General features: G+C 50.1%; 1 protein-coding gene across 8 annotated transcripts in view; it reads left to right on the plus strand.

The window, feature by feature from the left end:
* The window catches only part of tet3 (tet methylcytosine dioxygenase 3), a 44,148-nt gene extending 22,545 nt beyond the window's left edge, over positions 1–21,603 (plus strand). For 5 of the 8 annotated variants that reach the window (XM_062543108.1, XM_062543113.1, XM_062543115.1 and 2 more), the window contains 9 exons: positions 1,447–4,519; positions 6,883–6,973; positions 10,684–10,777; positions 12,557–12,765; positions 13,054–13,204; positions 13,429–13,518; positions 14,994–15,131; positions 15,444–15,792; positions 16,112–21,603. In XM_062543108.1, coding sequence (XP_062399092.1) covers positions 1,447–4,519; positions 6,883–6,973; positions 10,684–10,777; positions 12,557–12,765; positions 13,054–13,204; positions 13,429–13,518; positions 14,994–15,131; positions 15,444–15,792; positions 16,112–17,835 — 5,919 coding nt within the window. In that variant the 3' untranslated portion in view covers positions 17,836–21,603. Of the gene's footprint in view, positions 1–618; positions 697–1,446; positions 4,520–6,882; positions 6,974–10,683; positions 10,778–12,556; positions 12,766–13,053; positions 13,205–13,428; positions 13,519–14,993; positions 15,132–15,443; positions 15,793–16,111 lie in introns of all 8 variants that reach the window. The other 3 variants (XM_062543110.1, XM_062543114.1, XM_062543111.1) reach the window with 1 other exon arrangement.
* Positions 21,604–22,447: the final 844 nt, after the last annotated feature.

Below are 22,447 nucleotides of genomic sequence, written 5' to 3' on the forward strand. Positions count from 1 at the left end.
ATCATTACCAGCTGGAACAGGTCGCTCTTGGCACCCTTAGTAACCTGTTCCACATTCATAGCGATCTGTAGACAGCTCGATGTATGCCTGCTAATGTTGAAATGTTGATGTTAATGTTAATGTTAATGTTAATGTTAATGTTAATGTACATACAAACATACTCATACATATTTTAAAGCCTAAATATTCTTGGGCTCTAAATATTCTTGGACTACACAAATATAGTGTAGGCTACCTGTGTGAATGTGTCAGACATACACATACAATTTACAGATCAAAAAAAAAAACATGAATATCTGCTTGAAGTGCTCTCTTGGCAAACGAGCTGCATGGTGAGCTGTCACGCAGATACCCACATGCAGAAGTAGCCCTGTGTACCATTCAAACAAGAAAGCAGAAGCTCAGGGCAAATGGAGAAGTGACTCTGTTGTCACTTGCAGCCCAGGACTTACACATTGTGCATCAATTGAGACAGTTGTGTCAAGGCACAGAGTACTGGAGAACTGCTTGGTGCTAAAGGTGTGAAGGAGGGTTGTCTCCTAACCCTCCTAATCGCCTGACTAACCACCATCTCTTTGGCCACACACTTTTAAATTGTAGTCCCTTTGCTTGGAATAGAGGCAGGGACAAAGCTGAAGTAGATGAACTTCAGATGACAGCGCGGAGACTGATGGCAGAGCTGATGCAGCAAAACAAGTCTGTCTATCGATCTCCTCCTGCGCATTTCATATGTATTTATGATGTGTACACATGCTGCATCCAAAGTAGCCGCTGATTACAATCCGCCACTACATATACTGTACAAACCTGTTGTATCATCATATCATAGCAACCCTCATATACTCATGTCCTACTTTCAGTTGTACTTTAGCCAAAGGGTAATCTCAGTTGATGAACACACTCTGTGTTTTTTTTATCTCTTGCACAGAGCAGAGAAGTGTACAGTATGCTGTTGGCACTAGTGACCAGAAGAACCTGTTCTGTGTTTAAACCCTGCAGATGCCAGTGTGTTAATCAGGAAATGTAGCCTAGTCAAAGCTTTAAAGAGGATTTGCATGTTTGACTGTTGGCCATCGGGAGTGTAGACCACTGTAACAGAGCCCTATTGTAAGACACAGCATACACTACGACGATGTGAAGTCATGGCCTACGTGTATTTTTGCTTTCACTTCACAGGTGTCGGTAGCGGTTTACCAAATGCCAAGGAAGAACAAATAACCGCTGTTTTACTCTCCACATTAGTCAGTTGTGAGTGGGTGTGGTGAGCTAAACCAGTGTCACATCAGAGTAGGGATGAGTCAGTGGCTGTTCAGCTCATGTAGTGGGTTATCTTTCAAATAGGACACATATGGGCTCAGACATTATGAAATTGAAAAGCTGAGTTGAGTTACGGTCTTGTGTTCTTGTGTTTGTTGACTCACGCTGTGTCTCTCGTGCCTCTTTCAGACTGTTTCGAGGGTGGCTCCGGTGCATGGCCCCAGTGGACGTGGCCAGATGGAAATCGGGTCCCATGACCACCTGGTGGACGGCGTGCTGAGCCAGGAACCGGCCAACGGCGTGAGCAGGCACCTCGCCTGTGAGGAGGGCGACGCGAGCGGAGGCGAGAACGTCGGAGGAGGAGGAGGTAGGAGGCCTCAAGCCTGGGGAGCGGGTGCCGGGAGCCATGAGAAGGCCTCCTACCCCCAGGGCCAGGCTCCTCCGCCGCAGTCCCAGCAGGAGTGCTGGAGCGGGGGCACGCTGAATGCCGTGGACATGGAGGACGCCAGGAACCTGGTGGCCTTCTCGGCCAGCGCCGGGTCCCTCCTGCCGGCGTCGGCGTCGTCGGCCGGGCCCGAGTCACAGCCCTGCACGGCGCAGCTGTACGAGAAGTTCAACCGGGAGATGGCGGCGGCGGCTGGCCGGGCGGACAAGGGCGAGCGCTGCCCGCCGGAGGACATCAACACTCTCCAGACGGCCCTCAGCCAGGCCAGGCACGGCCACAAGCCCCCCAACTGTGACTGCGACGGGCCCGACTGCCCCGACTACCTGGAGTGGCTGGAGAAGAAGATCCGGCTGGCGGGCGACAGCCAGCAGGGGAAGACGCACTGCAAGATGTCCGAAGCACTCCAGTCGCACCCCCACCAACCCCACCACCAGCCCTCCCAGCACCCGCACCCTCCCCAGCCCAACGGGGCGAGCGGCGGCTGCGGTCAGGGAGCTCCTCCTCCCGGCCAGGCGCTCGGCGAAAAGCCCCCGGCGCTCGTCCGCTGCCCGCCGCCGCCCATCCCGTGTTCGCCCAGCGTGCTGTCCATCGCCAAGGAGAAGAACATCAGCCTGGAGACGGCCATCGCTCTGGAGGCGCTCACCCAGCTGTCGGCCACCATCCCGCAGAGCGGAGTCCCTCCGACGGAGGCGTCCATGAATCACCCCCAGCAGCAGCAGTACGCGCCGCACCATCCGTCGATGCATCCCCAGCACGGGGCCAGGCTGATGCCGTCGTCCCCAGCACCGCTGTCCTCTTCCTCCTCCTCTTCCTCCCAGATGCAGCAGCAGGCCGTCCGTCCCGGCGTGGACCCCCAGCAGGACTCTCGCTCCTGGGAGCAGCAGCAGCAGCAGCAGCAGCAGCACAGGCCCCAGTCTCAGGGGGAGGCTCCGCGCGTGATGATCCCCCACCATCACCCCTCCCAGTACTCGCCCTCCGTCTCGCCCTTCGCGGGTCCGCCGCACCCCCAGGACGGCACCCGGAGCCCCCTGCCCCAGCAGTGGCAGCAGCAGCAGCAAGGTCCGCGCGGGGGCTCCCCCAGGACCCCGTGGATGGGGCCGATGAACCCCGAGTCGCAGCCCCAGTTCGCTCCCCGAGGCGGTGGCGGCGGCGACCCCATGTCCGAGCTGAAGCAGCTGCTGGGAGACGCCAGCGGGAAGTACGTCAACGCCGGCTTCAGGTTCCCCGGCCCCCAGCCCCCGCCCAACAACCACGACATGGCCGCCGCCGGGGGCCCGCATCCCCGCATGCCCACCATCAAGCAGGAAGTGGACGGCGGCGAGTACCTGAACTCGGCCATGGCGCGCTACGTCATGATGAACGGGCAGCAGCACCCGCAGCAGTACCCCGGCTCCCCCCTCTCCCCCGCCGCCCTGTCCATCAGGCACTCAACTCAGGCAGCACTTCAGCAGCACCTTCACCACAAGCGAAACCTCTTCTCCAACCCCCTGTCCCCCGGCCAGCGGGCGCCCATGGCCTGCCAGAACCTGCGCAAGTGGTGGCCCCAGATGTCGCCGGACATGCCGCCCATGATGCCCATCAAGCAGGAGCCCAAGGAGCCCAAGAAGAGGACCCCGCAGAGCTCGCCGCTGACCAAGCTGGGGCCCCCCTTGCCCAAGCCCAAACAGATTGTCATTAAGAAGGTCAAGCAGAAGGCGTCGCAGCCCACCTTCCTCCCGCAGAGTCAGATCGTGGCGCAGAAGGCGAAGGCCCAGTCCCTCGCCGCTCAGTGTCTGCCCGGCATGGGGCCGGCGTCGGTCTCGGCGTTCCCCTTCCCGAACCCCTCTCAAGCTGTTGCGGCGCCCGTGGCCCCGGCTCAATCTCAGGAATCCATTTTGAACGGTTGTAGTGTAGTTCCCTCCTTGGCGTACGGCGGCATCGCCGCCGGAACCGCCCCGCCCTCGTCGTCCGTCCCGCTCCCCGTCGCCACCCCGGTCGCGCCACGAGACGACTCGGCGACCTCAGGCTCCTCCTCCGGCGGGCCAGCGGCGTCCGGTGCGCTCGCCCCCGGCCTCACCTCCACACATCAGACCTCCGCTCAGTCCGCACCCCTCCTCACGGGCCTCAGCTCGCTCGACCCCAAGTTCGAGGACCTGATTCGCCAGTTCGAGGAAGAGTTCGGCGAGACCCCCGCCGCGTCCTCAGACGCATCCATGTCCGCGTCGTCGGCCGCCGCCCCCAATCCTCCCCACGCCCAAGCGGAAGGTTCCGGTCAGCCGGAGGCCGCGGAGCCCCAACAGGATGCTAACTCAGGGCTAGCCAAACCCACGTCGCCGCCCGCGGAGCAGCCCCGCGCCCCGTCGGCCGGCCCGCAGGCCATGGAGGTGGGAGGGCAGCAGACCGAAGCTGGCGTTGCAAGTGAAGGCGCACTCTCAGCTTCCACCCAGTCCCCTGCTGTGAGCCAGACACATCAGCAGGGCGAGCTCTCATTGTCCGCCGCCGGTCCGCCCGCGCCCATCTCCCTCGATGCCCTCCTGGGGCTGCCACCGCAGCAGCAGCAGCAGCAGTGCCATATGCTCCAGGACCCCTTCGCAACACCGGGCTCGCCAGCGTCCAAGCGCGTGAAGATCGAGTCGTCCGGAGGCTTGACGGTGATCTCCACCACCAGCTGTCTAACCCCCGGGACGGAGGAGGACACCCCGACAAAGGACCCCATGACGCCCTCCCTCAAAGGATTCTTGGAGTCACCGCTGCGCTACCTTGACACCCCTACGAAAAATGTGCTGGACACCCCTGCCAAGGATAGCCAGGCCGAGTTTCCCGTCTGTGACTGTGTGGGTAAGTAACGGCTCTTCCATCGAAAGAACACTGCACACACCGCACACACAACTTTCATCAGAACGAATTAAATTTTCATTCTTTTTTAAGTCCACCGTTCACATGAGCCATACAGTATGTGACTCCACTTAGTTTATCTTCCCGGGGCAGAGTAGTGAAAGCGGGTGGTTGCAGCGCAGCTTGCCAGTTGTTGTCCTTTGGCCAAGGCTGATTATTATGTATATAGGTGCCTTATAGTCGAGCAGCCTTCCTGCCAACATCATTCCGAGCCAGATATCAGCAGGCCAGACCTGATGCGTTCTTTGTTCGTCTAACACCCACATTGAGATAAAGCCTCGACTCATAAAGCGCAAACCTATCTCGTTCTTTTAATCTGAAAGTCACTTCACAACGCCCTATATATATGCCCAGACGTTATCACACGACACGTTGATATCCCGCTTCACTGAACAGCCCAACAACGGTCTGGTTAGCTTAGCTAGCTTTTGCTAGCGTTTGCCAGCCAGCCACAAGTGTTTCACGTTTGCCACGGTGGATCACTTCTGCTCCGGCACATTTGCCCGGGCAGTGGGGCGTGTGTGTCTGAGAATGTATATGTGCAGCACGGCCGGGGCCCACCGCCTGGTCTGCAGTCAGCTCACAGTGCAAGGCGCTGAGGGGTGGACGGTGGGAACAATGGGCCCAGCAGAAGGACTCCATTGTGTCCAGTGGGCCCGGCAGTCAGACAGGGGGGGGGGGCGCAGAATGGAGCACTCTGTCTTTATATTACAGTCGGCCGATCTCCAAGGCTGACAGGAGGCTCCCTCTGGGAGACCGGCCTCACGCAGACGCACACACACACATGTACCCACACATGTACACACACATACACCATACACCCACGCACACATACAGTACGTACACATACAAACACATGCACAACGCACACACACACACACACACACACACACACATTCACACACAAGCGCATGCATAGCACACACACACACGCACGCACGCACGCACAAATACACATACACACACAAACACATGCACAACACACTAGCCATGATGGAAGAGGAGGTGTTCCTCGCGCTCATACTACAAAGAGCGCTGGCAATTGTCTGTAAATGGCCTGCACACTTGAGTGCTCGTACAGTTGTCAGCTGGACCACAAAGCAACAACTGGAGGGTCTTTGTACAGATGCTTTTCTTTCAGTTTGTCCTATTTGCATATGCACTGCATACACAGATTAGCACAGAAAAACAACCAAACAAAACAGACTTGCTAGAAAGAGAACCCAACTCAAATGACTTTTTCTAGAATGTTCTAGATTGTTTTATTTCCACACGCTACGGTGTCGAGGGCACTTGTTCGCTCTCTCTCCTGTTGTCAAGAGCAAAGGCCACCAGACAAGAGGTCTCCATAGTGAAGCCCTAGTTACACGCCCCACTGTCAACAGAGCATGAAAAAAAAACAGCGTGTGTAACCCGACTCCATGCACACACACATGCTATTTCTCACCCTCTCTCCTTCCCTTCCCTCCTTGTCACTCTGTCTCTCTTTTCGCACTCTCTGTCCCTCCTTCTCTCCCTCTCTTTCTCTCTCCCTTTCTCTCTCTCTTTCTCCCTCGTTCTCGCTAATGTCACCAGCGTTCTCAGTGTGCTGTTGTGCTGAGCCAGCAGAGAGGCAGCCACTACAAGTCTTTCCTTCATTTTTCACACAGGAATTTGTGGAGGGCACTCCCACGAGTCATTTCCTGCTTTGGCCCCACCCTCCGCTCTCCTTGTAGAATGTGACCTTAGATTGCCTCGACGCTTGGAAAGCCTTCTATCTCTCTCTCTCTCTCTCTCTCTCTCTCTCTCTCCCTCCCTCGCTCTCTCCATCCCTCACTCTCCCACTGCTCTCATTCTTCTTGACTCACTCACTCACTCACTCTCTTTCTCTCACACGCACGCACGTGCGCACGCACACAAACACACACACACACACACACACACACACACACACACACACACATACACACACACACACACACACACACACACACACACACACAACAAAGACTCTGGTATTCTCACAACACACACACACACACTTAGATCCCCTTGAAATGTTTTTTTTTTTTTTTTTTTAAACTCCTCTCGAATACTCACTGTCTGGAGACCTTATGAAAATGTCGTAGCCAAATGCTTCAGGGTGTGCCCGGTTTATTTTCATGCTCAGATGTTGACAGCTGCACAGGACGCATGTGGTCTGCATTGGGAAAGACTTTTTTTGGGTGGGGAGCCATAGTCTGATACTGGATGACATTCCCACTCAAAATTCTGCAACTCTTTTTTTTCCCCCTTCTGCCTCCCTTTTCCCTACACTCTTCCCACAGAGCACATCCAGGAGAAGGATGAGGGGCCGTACTACAACCACCTGGGGGCTGGACCCACCGTGGCCTCGATCAGAGACCTTATGGAGGCCAGGTGAGGGTCCCAGACTTTTGATTTAGTGAAAATGGCAGTCGAATAAATAGATATTTGCAAACCTGCTTGTCATAAACTCATATGTGTTGTTCATTCGCTCAAGGTATTCACTCACTAACTCTCTTATTGTATATTCTTACTGTTAAGCTCAGAGCTGTATGTCTGCGTCCATTTGTATTGTCATGCTGTATGCTTTCACACAAAGTCAACAGTTGTGTGAAAGAGCATATTTGGTTAGCATTCGCCATGATAGTCGTGGAACAATAGCATATTTGGTTAGCATTCGCCATGATAGTCGTGGAACAATAGCATATTTGGTTAGCATTCGCCATGATAGTCGTGGAACAATAGCATATTTGGTTAGCATTCGCCATGATAGTCGTGGAACAATAGCAGCATTGCACTATACCACTGGAACTTCTGGAAGCCTATTTTCAACGAAGTAATGGGAAGGTCTGAAAACAAATCAAGCTTTTTCAAAGAGCTACTTTAGATTTGTGATCTTTTCCTTGTTTCGGAATCAAATCAGCTGGCATACACAAACTCTCGGAAGATACTCCCATCCACCCACCCACACACAAACACACATGTTTCTCCTCAACACCAGGCCCTATACACAGCTACAGAGGGTGTGGGCAGTCCCTCTGGCTCCCAGCTGTGGTGGAGCATCTCCCTGCCTCTCTGTTCCCTGGCTCCTCTCATCCCCCTCGCGAGTGCCGACCGTGTGGCTCTCTGCACCCCTCCCCTCCCCTCCTGTCCTGCCTCTCTGAGATCCCCTCCCTCCCTCCCTCGCTCCCTCCCTCCCTCCCCAGGGAATCCCTGACCCAGAATCCAATCGCACCAACAGGAAATAACAGCAGCAGCACGTCCACGCCACAGCCATAGCCACGGCCACAGAGCTGTTTGGAGAGGAGGAGAGAGAGAAAGAGAATGGGAGTGAAAAGGATGTGTGAGGAGGAGGATGGGGAGGGAGGGAGGGAGGGAGAGAGTGGAAGGACAGAGAGAGAGAGAGAGAGACAGTATAGAGAATGATCATTGGCCGATGGCTGTCCTCTGTTTTTGTTTTGTTTTTGTCCACAGTCCTAACCCTCCCCTGCTTATGTTCTGTTTAGAGGTCCAGTCTATACTCGTCCTCTTACGGCAGTCTCCTCCGGCCCATCCTAGAGAGTGCTGTGTGGAGAGTGGATGCAAAACTCTCCATTTAAGCACGTGGAAATCAGAGACATGTAGACGGGGTGTCTGCTATGTGTTAAGCAGTAGGAAAAAACACGGAGAAATAGATGTTCTAATTAATGTCACTTTACCAAGTCAGTAATGTACTCAGAAAAGGTATGCTCTCTGAGTCAGGCACTGCTTACTTAATTTAAATATAGCTCGTGTAAATGTCACTGACATTTACCGGATAAAAAGTATGTCTTGTAGACCAGGATACGTTTCAGAGGAACGTGTAATTGCATTCGGCACCTGCAGAATTATTCCACTCCTTCACGTGTGTGCGGGAGGAAAGATTATTCTGGATGACAGAATAAAGTCATGAATGCAAAGCAATCCATTAGTATACAATATGAGTTAAATGGCAGAAGTCTGAAATACAGATTTCAAACGCTTCAGTGGAGCACATAGAGCAACATTGGGACAGTCCCTTTTGACACGTCTCTGCGCTGTGACTGGACTAGAGTAGACCCGAATGGTAGGGCGCATGCTCGTGCGAGAGTAAACAAAGCAACACGTGGGCTGCTGCCCTCTCCCTGCCACTCGTAAGTATAGTTCCACAGACGCGGCGTTTAAGTCCGCGCATGGTGCGCACCGTGCTAATTTTGTCACCAGGGTGGTGCAACACCAACATTTGGTGTCCATGCGGACTTGGGCTTGTTTCAAAGCACTATCTTAGGGTCATGTGATATGAAACAGATGTTTTTTATCCAAAGATACATATCTTCATTCGTTTCTTTGCTTGTTGGATTTGAAACTACTGGAGACTGCTTATAGAATGAGCACAACAAATCACCTTACATTTCCAGCAACAATATTTTAAGGTTGGTAGTTATCACTATTTAGATAGAACACTTAGTAAGGGGCAGAGAAAAGTATACACTCATAAAAATAAAAGTCTTGACTTGGAGATTGATCGATTTCAAATGTTGTCACTGGGAGATTGAGCTTGTGTACTGAAAACCAGTAGACTTTGGTGACACAGATGTGCACATCTGCATCTGCATTGCACGAGCGCAGAGATGTAGTATTATGTCCCTGCACTGTTACAGTGGAGGAAGGAAACACTTGTGTTTATGTGTATGATCATTTGACTTACACCACTCATCGACCAGATCTCATATTCCGTTATCTTTCTTTGTTGTGTGTGTGAGTGTGTGTCTTTTAATGTAAATTCTACATACAAGACTAGACCTCATAGATGTGTTCAAATGGTCATTCACGACAATCGCCGTTCAACACCTGCAGAAGTGTTTTGATTTGCATACATCGGGAGTACCGTATGCTTGTCCTTTCATCCTTAGTGTTTATTCCAAAACGATGAGTCCCCGAAGTACCCGAAAGCGGACGGCGTGGGCCTCGTCAGCTCGCACGCTGAGCTGTGTCAACAGAGGCCGAGCGATTGCGCGCCTGCCACTCTCGCACTCTTCACGTGGGCGCTCTGTGTGGAGGGGGCGCTTGGCTGCACGGTGGCAGGATTTTAAAGCCTCCAAAAGAAGGAATGACTCATCATTCCCCTGAGAGGAGCTGGAGAGAGGGCGGGGGGGTAGGGGGGGGGGGTGGGGTTCGGGAGGAGGGGTCGCCTCCCTTTTGTTTGCGCTCTGGCAGGATGACATAAGAGCCAAAGGCTGACCCGACCCCGGCTCGGCCTCCGACCCCGCGGGCCCACCCCCGTGGATAGCTCGGCCGTCTCCCCCCGGCCCCGCAGATTATTGTGGAGGCTTCTCGTATTCACAAGAGCCCCATGTGGTCACCACGCTTGGGCCGCACCGGGTGACTGACATTATCGCAGTGACAGGTACGCTCCGGAGAGGACAGGAGAGCAGAGGAGAGGAGAGCGGAGGAGGAGAGAGGTCACGGCTCCGAGAGGATTGGGTTTTTTTTGTGTGTGTGTGTGTGTGTGTTTGCGTGTGTGTGTGGATCCAATCCTACCCCCTCCCTCCTTCCTTAAACCCCCACCCTGCTGCTTACTCCCACTCCCATGCAAACAAACCCTCACCCACATAAACAGAGATAAATATGCCCACACACACTCACACACATACACACACACACACACACACACTCACACACAGACACACACACACACAGTGAGTGTGACAGAGGCATACATGGAAACACGTATTTGAGATAGTGTTTAGTTTTACACTTTGTGTGGGATGAGTTCAGCGAGCCCTCAACCCCACACTGGTGTGACTCGCGGCAGTAGCCTGTGAACCGGCCCAGCTGCCAGAGGCTAAGACGATGCTTACTTTATCTCCATGAGAAAGCATCTCTAATCCAAGCATTGCATCAACAACAATTCATCTCACGGATTCCTACTCAAAACTCAATGCTTTCTTGGCATGTTTGTTTATTTTTGTGTAAGCAGTGATTTCTATAACTGCTTAAAAGATAAAGAACAGGAGCATTTTTGCGTCTGCACTGTGATTTGCTGAAATGTGCTGGCTATGGGCTTGTCATCATTTTCTAACCGCTGTCTCTTTGATCTCACACAGGTACGGAGAGAAGGGAGAGGCCATCCGCATCGAGAAAGTGGTTTACACTGGGAGGGAAGGAAAGAGTTCTCTGGGATGCCCCATCGCAAAATGGGTATGTTGAAATGGCATGCTGTAGTGACAGAGTAACTTGCCACATGATGGCCACATGATGGGTCTAAATGTTTTGGAAAGCACACGGTCCTCTGCATGGTGGCTACTACTGTGCGCTGGGCCTGGGGACACTAGTGTTTTACAGCACATTATTCGTGTGTGTGTGTGTGTGTGTGTGTGTGTGTGTGTGTGTGTGTGTGTGTGTGTGTGTGTGTGTGTGTGTGTGTGTGTGTGTGTGTGTGTGTGTGTGTGTGTGTGTGTGTGTGTGTGTGTGTGTGTGTGTGTGTGTGTGTGTGTGTGTGTGTGTGTGTGTGTGTTTATGTGGGCTCTGCGCACTGTAACTGCACTGTGGTGAGGACATGAGAGTGTGAATGATGGGCCCCAGGTCTGTGCTACAGTGTGTCTCTGTGTGTGTGTGTTGAGCGCGCGTGTGTTTGTGTGTGTGTGTGTGCATGGGTGTGTGTCTTTGTGTGAGAGAGAGAGAGAGAGAGAGAAAAAGAAAGGAAGGGTGAGAGGCAGGAGAGGAGGACAGCGCACAAGATGAAATTGGAAAAGAGAGAGAAAGAGAGAGGGAGAGACAGAGCCAGAGAGAGAGAAAGAGACGGAGAGAGAGAGAGAGAGCGGTCTTTCAAGATAGTGTCTCCTGACAGCTCCCAGCTCCAGTGAAGTGTAGACTTCCACCAGCGGCAGGTTGGGAGAGGTGGGTAGTGTGTGTGTGGGAGGTGTGTGTGTGTCTGAGTGTGTGTTTGAGTGTGTGTGTGTGTGTGTGTGTGTGTGTGTGTGTGTGTGTGTGTGTGTGTGTGTGTGTGTCTGTGTCTGTGTGTCTGTGTGTGTGTGTGTGTGTGTGTGTGTGTGTGTGTGTGTGTGTGTGTGGATGACACATGGTGCTGCCAGGCAGGGTGCGATCATCGTTACCCCCGGACTGTAAAGCCGCAGGGGGGCGGTGAGGGGGAGCGTGAGTGCTGCTGACCCAGCACTCCGGCTCCCTGCACTTCCTCACTCACACTCCGCTAATTGATTTATGGCTCTCGCAATGTCACAGCTAACTCCGCCGTGCGTGTGTGGCGCCGCTTAAGACGAGGAAAGTGTGCCGTTACAAAGGCCCCGGTAACAACCTTGTCGCATTTTTCTCAGTCGTTCAACCTCAGCCTGCTGAATGGGTTTGGAGTCCCCAGGAGGATTCACGATTCGGTTGCGGAGCAAAGCAAGCATACAAGCTATTTTCCTGTTAAGGCGGTGTTGCTACAAGGTCGTGTGTCTGCTATGCTTGAAGTAATCTGCCCCTATTAATTATCTGCATCTGTTGTTTTTTTTCCTTTCTTTCTTTCCGTATCTCTCTCTCTCTCACTCTCGTGCTACCTGTGTGTCTCTCTCTCTCTCTCTCTCTCGTGCTACCTGTGTCTCTCTCTCTCTCTCTCTCTCTCTCTCTCTCTCTCTCTCTCGTGCTACCTGTGCCTCTCTCTCTCTCTCTCTCTCTCTCGTGCTACCTGTGTCTCTCTCTCTGTCTCTCTCTCTCTCTCTCTCTCTCTCTCTCTCTCTCTCGTGCTACCTGTGTCTCTCTCTCTCTCGTGCTACCTGTGTGTCTCTCTCTCTCTCTCTCTCTCTCTCGTGCTACCTGTGTCTCTCTCTCTCTCTCTCTCTCTCTCTCTCTCTCGTGCTACCTGTGCCTCTCTCTCTCTCTCTCTCTCTCTCGTGCTACCTGTGTCTCTCTCTCTGTCTCTCTCTCTCTCTCTCTCTCTCTCTCTCTCTCTCTCTCTCGTGCTACCTGTGTCTCTCTCAGGTGATCCGGCGCAGCGGAGAGAAGGAGAAGCTGCTGTGTCTGGTGCGCCACCGGGCAGGGCACCACTGTGCCAACGCCGTCATCATCATTCTCATCATGGCGTGGGAGGGCGTGCCGCGCTTGTTCGCCGATAAGCTCTACAAGGAGATCGCTCAGACGCTGACCAAGTATGGCAACCCCACCAGTCGCCGCTGCGGACTCAATGATGAGTGAGTGACAAACCCTCCTACTTTGTATACAGATGTTAGTTGAAACACAGCACGCGTTGTTAAGTTGTATTTCGGATATGTCCAGAACTGTTGGATCTAGATGTTAGCTATTGATTTCCAAATACGTCTTGGAAGGAACATTCGTAATCCTTCGTGCGTATTTGAATTGAATGTCGTGGAGTTGGAGGAGCTGGAGCACACGCATTACTTTGACATGGGTGATTTCCATGTGTGAGCTAAACTGCAAAGTGCCGATTGAAGTGAGCGCTGTTTCTCTTGGGCTTCCAGTCGGACCTGTGCGTGCCAGGGGAAGGACTCTGAGACCTGCGGTGCGTCCTTCTCCTTTGGGTGTTCCTGGAGCATGTACTTCAATGGGTGCAAGTACGCCCGCAGCAAGGTGCCCCGCAAGTTCAGGCTGCAGGGAGAACATCCTGAAGATGTAAGGTTTTTAGTTATTCATCTATTTTAGATTGTTAGTGTGGAATGCATGTGTGTATGCTTGCTTGCACCACAAATGAAGTTCCCTCACGGGAAAATAAAGTTCTCTTGAATCTTCAAGTATCAGCTGAAAGGTTAACAAGAATGTTTTCCCCCTCAAATTTAGCATGGTACTTGTGTGTGATGTTTTTGCCTGTTAATGCTAATGTTGAGTGTTTTGTGCAGGAGGAGGTTCTCAGGGAAAACTTCCAAGGTCTGGCCACTGAGGTGGCTCCTCTGTATAAGCAGCTGGCCCCACAGGCTTACAGCAACCAGGTGAGGCAACCCATCTCGTCATGCTACTGTCTCACGCTTAGCTATTTTATTCTGTCATGGCATTGGCAAAAGATATTTTGGCTAGTTATGTCGCATATGAATATGGTATTGCTATCATAACTTAAAGATGCTGTTAGCAATTGAAAAGATAGTTTGGCTAGTTACTGTATGTCGTGTATGAATATGGTATTGCTTTCATAACTTAAAGATGCAGTCAGTGATTGAAAAGATGTTTTGGCTAGATATGTCGTGAATGAATATGGTATTGCTATGATAACTTAAAGACGCAGTCAGCTATTCCACAGGAAGTCGTGTTTGTTTGTGTTTATGTTTATATTTGAATGTATTAGCTGGAGCTTTTGTCCAAAACAGCGTACATTATATTTTAACCAAGGACCAATGAAATGCACCAGAGAGGTAGCTCACCCATATCTTCAGTATAGTGCAGTGGGTTTAGTTTTTGTTTGGGGTACAGGCTGCCCCCTCTTTGTTTGTCTCCAGTTTTCGGACACTGGGCTGCCTACAGAGATCTTTTTGCTTATAGTGTACTCATGGAATTGGAAGCTAACGGATCGTGAGGCAATGACTGCAGACTGCAAAAATGCTTTAGGCTTGAAATCGCTGACCTTTGATATGGTATGGTTAATGTGGTTTTAAGGGTGGACCTACAGTATATGTTCCTGTTTTTTGTAATCTGGGTATTGCTGAGGAGCTGAAAGCTATTTTGTTTCTACGACTACACATTGCTATGAAGCAAGGTTATCTCAGACTTGATGCTGTTCTATGGAAGGGTGAACACAAGCAGTTACACGTGTTTAGCCTGTTTTGCCACCTTGACTTGCTTAACCAGCTTGTGTTTGGACTATGGGAGGGATGCGGAGTACTTGGCATGGAACACACATGTACAAACATATATTGAAGCTTGTAAACCACTCATTGAGAGTGCAGCAAGCAACACTGCCATCCTCCCAAATATAGTTACTAATAAAAGGGGTGTTGTAAGTAATTAAGTTATTTCCTAAATCTGAATAAAAAATAGATGAAGAAGTACATGCATGCATCCTGGAGACTGACCAGAAAAGTTAGCGCTGTTCTGGTATCTGATTAAAAATGACCAAGCACAGAACACAGGGAAGTGTTCTGGTGTCAAGGTGACTATGGTAATTCCATGGTAATGTTGAGATAAAACGTTCTCTCTGAAACTAAGGATGTTGTTACAAGCATGTTTGTGCACTGCTGTGATAATCGTGTGGAAGGAGCAGGTTTCACCCAGTCTCTTATTTGTTTTTTTAGAGTGCTAGACCAAACTTACAACTGATAAGAAAGAAAGAAAAAGAGCACACTTTGCATACTAGTGTTTACGCAGACACGTGCAAAGTGCAGCCTTTTCCCCTCTGTTTTGCACTGCTGTGCAAATTCAAGTGGTACAGTGCATTTTATTCAGGTAATAATTTCCTTTGCTCATTGTCCTTTAGTGTCAGCATGAGGATGAGGCCATAGACTGTCGACTTGGACTGAAGGAAGGGAGGCCTTTCTCCGGAGTAACGGCCTGCATGGACTTCTGCGCCCACGCCCACAAAGACCAGCACAATCTGCACAACGGCTGCACTGTGGTAAACCATCTTCTCATTACCACTTACGTATAGGCGCTGTTTGGTGGCTAGCTATGTTTTGCTATTCTATTCGTTTCGTGAAACTACCTTGTTTGGTCAAGCAGCAAAATTCTAGAGGAAATTCCCTCAAACATGACATGAGGACAATATGAGGTGCTTGAAGGTGCTTTCAATCCTTCTTTAGCCACAAGGTCCCAAGACAGTGTTTGTTGCCTAGTTGCTAAGTTAGCTTGTTCCGTTAAAAGCATCTCTGTTTGACAACAGTCAAGCATAAGATGGCCTCTTCACATACCCTGTAACTTGTCTCCATAGGTGTGCACTCTAACGAAAGAGGACAATCGGACGGTGGGTGAGCTCCCCGCGGATGAGCAGCTGCACGTGCTTCCGCTCTACAAGGTTTCCAACGCCGACGAGTTTGGCAGCGTGGAGAATCAGCGGCGTAAGATGGAAACGGGGGCCATCCATGTGCTAAACAACTTTCGACGTGAGGTCCGTAAGCTTCCTGAGCCGGCCAAATCTTGCCGTCAGCGCCGGCTGGAGGCCAAGAAGGCTGCGATGGAGAAGAAGAAGGGCACGAAGACGCCAGCAGAGACTCCAGAAAAGACTATCAAAACCGAGACGATCCATAGAGGATCCCCACACCTCCAGCAAGGCAATAAAGGTACGAACGCAAAGATTTTAAATGGGAAACTGATTAGTGTTACTAGTTGCACAAATCTTTAGGCAAGAAAAATTAAGGATACATCTATCCCCCTAGGGGATGATATCAGCATTGCAGCATGCCCTATGTTGGTATCGTACTGTGGGATCTGTCATGATTCTAAAGCTTACACCAAAATAAATACATAAATCTCATCCAAGGAAATGTTCAGTGCAAAGACCACCAATTTTCCAAATTCCCCAGAATTTGCCTTTAAGTAGTAAAATGCAGAAAGGACCCTTGCAGAGATGATTAACGTCTCATCCCCTCTTTCTTCCAGCAATCCCAAAACAAGAGATGAAGCCCAACATCAAAAAAGAGCCTGTAGATCGATACCATTCCTTTAATGGTGCCCTACCACCGGGCTACCCAGCGCCAGGCAACGGCCAGGCAGCAGAGCCCTACGGGGGCATGAACAATGCCTACCCCTACCCAGGATACTATGCAAGAGGAGGCCTCCCTTCCAACAGCCAGACTCCTGCAGCAGCGCCCGTCAACGGCTTTCACCCCAATCTTCCGGCACTGCCCTACGGTTATTGCAACTACCCCCCCAAAGCACTCTTCCCTCCAGAGCTGATGGGCTACGAGGGCCGTAGTGGATCGTGGCCCAATGGAGCAGCTGGAGCAGCTGGAGCCGCATCCTTCGACCAGAAACCCGACGTTCAAAGCCTGCAAGCCAGGCTGGGACATGCCGAAGACCCAGCGCTCCGTGGCTACGTCACCCCCTCCAACACGCCTCAGCCCCACGGACGCCCGAGCCACACTCCCACTCCCCCGCCAGAGCCTCGCAGAGCCACGCCAGTGATTAAGCAAGAGCCCATGGATGTCCCGGTGTATGGCAACTGCAGGCCAGACGCAGGGTCCCAGAGCTGTCCTGGCACTCCCAGCACCACCCCGCAACCCCCCGAGAGTTGGCCCAGCCACAGGCCCAACGGCCTGATGTCCAAAGGCTGGGAGGGTCCGCACAGACCGGGTGCTGCCGACTCTCCCTTCACCCCCGACAAGCAGATGCTCCACCAGAATCCCACCCATCACCCTCAACACGCGTATCCCCAGCAACAACAGCAGCATCAGCAGCAGCAGCAGCAGCAGTGGAATCATTTCCATGGCCACAATACCCCCATGGCCTCCCCTGCTCCTTCTCCATCACCGTCGCTCAAGCAGGGCTTCTCTCCTGCTCCATCTCCTCACCCCACCACCCCGCGCCACTGGGAAAGCCCATCCCCAAGTGGTCAGCCCAAAGCCTGGCCTGCTGGCTTCAGCCCAGCTGTGAAGCTAGAAAACCCTGCAGGAGGTTACCCTGACAAGATGCTGTCTCGTGGCTCCACTCCCCTTGGGCTCCAGGAGAAAGCTTGGAGGTCCGGTGGCGGTTCGGCCGCCGGTAACACCCCATCCCCAGCCCCGGAAGGACGTCTGTTCCCCGACGCCCTGCAACGGCCGGACGCTCAAGGCTGCTGGACGCCCTGCAAGTCGGAGAGCGAGGCGGAGAGCCAGGGCGAGCGCGATCTGGACGACGACGGGGTGTGGTCGGACAGCGAGCACAACTTCCTGGACCCCAACATCGGAGGCGTGGCGGTGGCCCCGGCGCACGGCTCGGTGCTCATCGAGTGCGCCCGGCGCGAGCTGCACGCCACCACGCCGCTCAAGCGGCCCGACCGCACGCACCCGTCGCGCATCTCCCTCGTCTTCTACCAGCACAAGAACCTCAACCAACCCTGCCACGGCCTGGCGCTGTGGGAGGCCAAGATGAAGCTGCTGGCCGAGCGGGCGCGCCAGCGACAGGAGGAGGCCATCCTGCTCGGCCTGCCGCCGGAGGACATCAAGGTCTTCGGGAAGAAGCGCAAGTGGGCCTCGGGGGCGGCCAGTCCCAGCCCGGGGCCGGCCAAGGACAAGAGGGAGGGGGTCGCCACGCGACTCGCTCCCACGCTCAACACCTCCTCGCTGATCACCGTGTCGTCCTACGCCTACACGCAGCTCACGGGGCCGTACAGTCGACTCGTCTGAGCGCCGCCGGCGTGCTCGGAGGTTGCGGCGGGTCGTTTGGACTAGGTCAGGGATGGCATGAAGGAGTGCTGGACAGACATACCGGTGTCGTCGTCACCCCTGCACCTCCTCTTGCTTCTTGTTCCAGCTCTTCAATCCCCTTCCAGTGCACCCAGACAGGTGGGGGACCGGCGGGGTGACATTGACTTGTTTGCTCTTGTATCTTTTTTTTGTTTTGTTTGTTTTTTTTTACCTCATATTTGGCAGCAGTCGGTGTTTTACACTTGACAGACATGCTGCCCATGGTGCTCTTCTCCTCTCTTTACTGAGAGGATTTCATCGTTCCCTCACCTTCATTGAATGATCCCCTAATTATTATTATGACTATAATTATCAATATTACAATTGCTATTGTTACTGTAAACGTCTATATTGCAGGTATTGTTGTTACATAATGAAGATGATTATTTTTTATTTTAATATTATTGTTCACTCATGTCGATATTAATATTTTTGACCTTTTTTTAAATGGTCGTGTAAGAGTGACCTCGCTGTCACGTCTGATGAGTTTCTATTGCTTTTCTTTTTGGCCTTTATCCCATTGGTCGACCTCTGAAACAGAAGAGGAACTCTTTTTTTTTCACGATGGCAAGACACAGGTGCGACTGCAACGAAACTGAGACAGATGTAGACCTTTTTTTGCTTAAAAAGGATAAAAAGGCGTCGAGGATTAACAAACAGGCTTCAAGGTGAAAACTAACAAACAAGAAAATGAGCATGTGACCAAAACAGAGAGAGGAAGTCCTGATGTGGCACCACCGGAGGAGCGCACTTGTCTGTGCCTCAGCCAGCCTAACAACGGAGATCCCCAAAATTCTGCATCCTCGGAGCAGCATTCGCCCTTCTCCTCTCCTCTCCTCTCCTCTCCGGTGCTTCTTCATCGAGTTTTCCAAAAGAGCGAATCCCCCCCACACACACTTGCTGCGCTGGCCTACAACTGAAGCTGGGTGCTCTCTTTCACAGCTGATTTGCAATCAGGCACATCTACAGGCAGCCGCAGGGGGGGTCTTAAATGTGGAGCGAGGGAGTGAGCGAGGCTCTCATGTCCCTCCAGTGAAATGGTGCTCGTACGGTTCTCTTGGTTCTCTCTTCGGTGCTGCAGCAGCGGCTGTTGATGGCCTACTGTCATTCGAGACTCACACACATATTATGCACACATTCTCATACACAGTCACTGATACACACACACACACACACGCACACACACACCGTCAGGCACTCCCTTCTGGGCACTCTGCACGTGGAATTGTAGAGGAGTTCTCATTTTCGGTCCAGCCTTTTCGAGCCAATGGGACGAGTGCTGGGGTTTGGTGCTAATAGGGGTCTGTGTTCTTTCCTCTCTCATCAGAGAGGGAGGCATTGTGTCCCCTGCCCCCCCTCTCCTCAGACCCTCACTGGAGATTTAGGCAGAGGCCAAGCATGACATCAGCGAAGCATGACATCTCAGCTCTCCGCTTTAAGCCTGTGTGCGTGTGTTTGTGTGTGTGTGTCTGTGTGTCTGTGTGTCTGTCTGTCTTTCAGTCTTTCAGATGAGTCTGTGTTGTGTTGTGTGTATGACTGAGTGCTTGTGACTTTCTGTGTGTGTGTGTGTGTGTGTGTGTGTGTGTGTGTGTGTGTGAACACATCTGTCAGGAGGATGGCGAGGGCTACAGCTGGTTTTGCAGGGGGCTGGACACTGCATGGTGCTTACCGCCAATAGGGACCTTGGTGCTCGTTCGGTAGTGAGAAGCTCTCTATACCTCATGTTGTAGAGTCACTGGTCACTAGTCATAGCATGCTACAAACATGCGGATGCCTCAGTGCGAATGCTTGCTGCCTACATACACGTTGTGATCTTTTTTATTATTATTATTATTTATTATATAATAATAATGATTATTCTTATTGTGGTTGTTTTTTTCCATTTTGTTTTTAATGTTTCATTTTAACTAAGACGAATTGTACATAGAGAAGAAAAGATTTTATAAAAGCACTTTTAATCCTGATTTTAATTGAGAAAAAAAAAGCGGATTATGGATAACTTGAAACATAGTTTTTGTTTTAATGGAAGTTTATTGGGAGAGATAGAAATGTAAATATTTAAATATTTAGGTAAGATTATTTAACTGGTGAGGTGTCATGACTACACCATGAATGATTCCGGGATTTCTAGTCAACAATTGTCAGTACGTCAAGCCCTTCAAACAACAGTAAAAGACAACCTGATGTGTTTGGTTTGTAACATGTATACCTTATACTGCTGTCCTGCTCTTCATATGTACTGTACTACACCAATACCTCTAACACAAACCGCGCCCTCTTCCTCAACAACCCTCTTTATGAACCAGGTAACAAAACTCCCGTTTAAAAAAAACTCCAGACTGTTTTAGGATGATAGTGAATAATGAAAAATAAATGTACACATAGTGAAGAACTGCTCATTCTTTTTATATTTAAGGAAAAAAAAACAATTCACAGCGGTTATGTTGGATTCATGAACCATAAATTGTATGAACAGAAGAACAGTCCTTCCCCAGAAGTCGATATGGCTGTGCGGTCATGTGTTTTTATTGCCCGACACATTCTCAGATCAATCTCCCCGTCCCATCGCAGCACTTTCTCTTCATGACTGGTTTCCTTAATGGACACACTCACACACTCACTCTCCACCGGATTTTTAAACCATGAAACCTTTTTTAGAGTTTGATGTAAACATTAACAGCAACAGTACAACAACGGACATTTTGTTAGCATCAGATATTTTGAGCGCTGTTTAGACTTATTTGTGCATGAGTATCCCCTCTTTTTTGGCCTTTTTTTGGGTAGTGAACACCCATTTTTGACTTTCCTCTCCATGAAAGGTGGAGATGGAAGAAAGGATGAGAAAGAACACATGGGATCATGCAACAGAAAGGTCTCTCCTAATAAAACAGTTGTGTGGAGGCCCACTATATATGGTGCTAACGCTGGAGTTCACTGTGGAATAATGGGAAAGAACTTAGAACAATTTGTGTTTTTCGTAAGTTTGTTTTTGAGCTCTTAAAATGAAAGGTGAACAATTGTTTGCATTTCTAAGTGTGCTGTAGGAATTGTCTATGGTGCTGATCTTATTTCTAAGTAAAATGAATGGAAACGTGTCACATGTGAATCAAAAACACTCATCACTATGAAAAGCACTCTTTCCAAGATACTGTCTGTCCACAATTACTAAATATGGTACTTGAAGAAGACTTTGAATGCCTGATCATTTTACAGACCCGTATACTATTGAAGAAAACAAACTGTTAGATAAAAGAAAAATCTTGTCAATTAGATACAGAACAGAATTGGACATGAAAAAAAAAAACTTTTTAGAGTATTACCCATAACTGTTTATTTTTTATGTATCCACCCGCACTCACACATACACCGTCACATTTTCTCCTAAATTATGTAGTGTGCCCCCTCCCTCTCAATTCTTAGAGGAATCATGGTCAGAGCTATGATCATAACCTATAATACACAAATATACATAAGAAAACTGGCAGCTACATTCCTTTATGGGTTAAAGATTGTTCTTGATTCTGTTTTTTATTTAATGCCAAGTATGCAGTATGTATAAAAGTGTTTTCTCTTTTGTTCGGTCTCTCTCATTGTAGCTGTGTGGTGTATTAAGTGAATATATAGTGTATGTGGTTAAACCCACAATATTGTTTTATGTTCTGCGATAATGAGTAAAAAAAAGAATAAAAATGAAAATTTAAAAAGAAATCATTACTGTTGTGTGTTTGTCTTTGTTCGAAATTGTATAAATAGAATTGAATTAACAAAGAAATCAAAGGAAACCCATTACATTCCATTCATGTCTAAACAATAATCGATTTAAAGAATGTAATCAAGTATACCTGAAGTATACTGTATATCAATCACTCTTCATTGTATTGTATTATAGCTGTATGCAGCTTTTATTATCAGAGATATCAGAATGACAGTTAAGTTGTATAGTTAGTTTCACACACCAACTAATAGTGTGTGTATAGCTCTGTAAAGTGACCCGTTTAGCTCTAAACCAACTGATGCCATCTTGCTGCGAGACTCGGTACTGCATTCCCTAAACTACAGCTTCAAAGGAATAAATCAGCTAGCATGCAGTATTTCACACTTGCTAAAACCCTAAACCCCATTCTCTGAACCAAATGTGCAGTTGCCTGAATTTATTTCTTGAATCGATAACTCTTTTGGCAAAACCATAAACAGTTTTCACATATAAAACACAATTTGCAGATGTCGTAGACTCTCTGCAAAACTAAATACATTCTCATGCAATAAAACACATTTTTGCGCTGTGATGCTTGTGATCCATAATGGCAACCACAAGTGGCCAAAGGTAAACACAAAGGAAGTACAGATGTCATACGCAATTTTTCATCATTGCTAACACTAAACCATTCTATGAACAATGTGCTCAGCTGCTTGTGCAGATATCAAACAAATCACTCTTTTGGCAAAACCATAAACAGTGTTCACTTATAAGACCCAATTTGATCTTTGATTCTTTTGGAAAAACTCTAAACACATTTTCATGCAATAGAACACATTCTGATGTCCTTGTGAT

This window comes from Sardina pilchardus, chromosome 8 (genome assembly GCF_963854185.1).
Source record: "Sardina pilchardus chromosome 8, fSarPil1.1, whole genome shotgun sequence".
NCBI lineage: Eukaryota > Metazoa > Chordata > Actinopteri > Clupeiformes > Clupeidae > Sardina > Sardina pilchardus.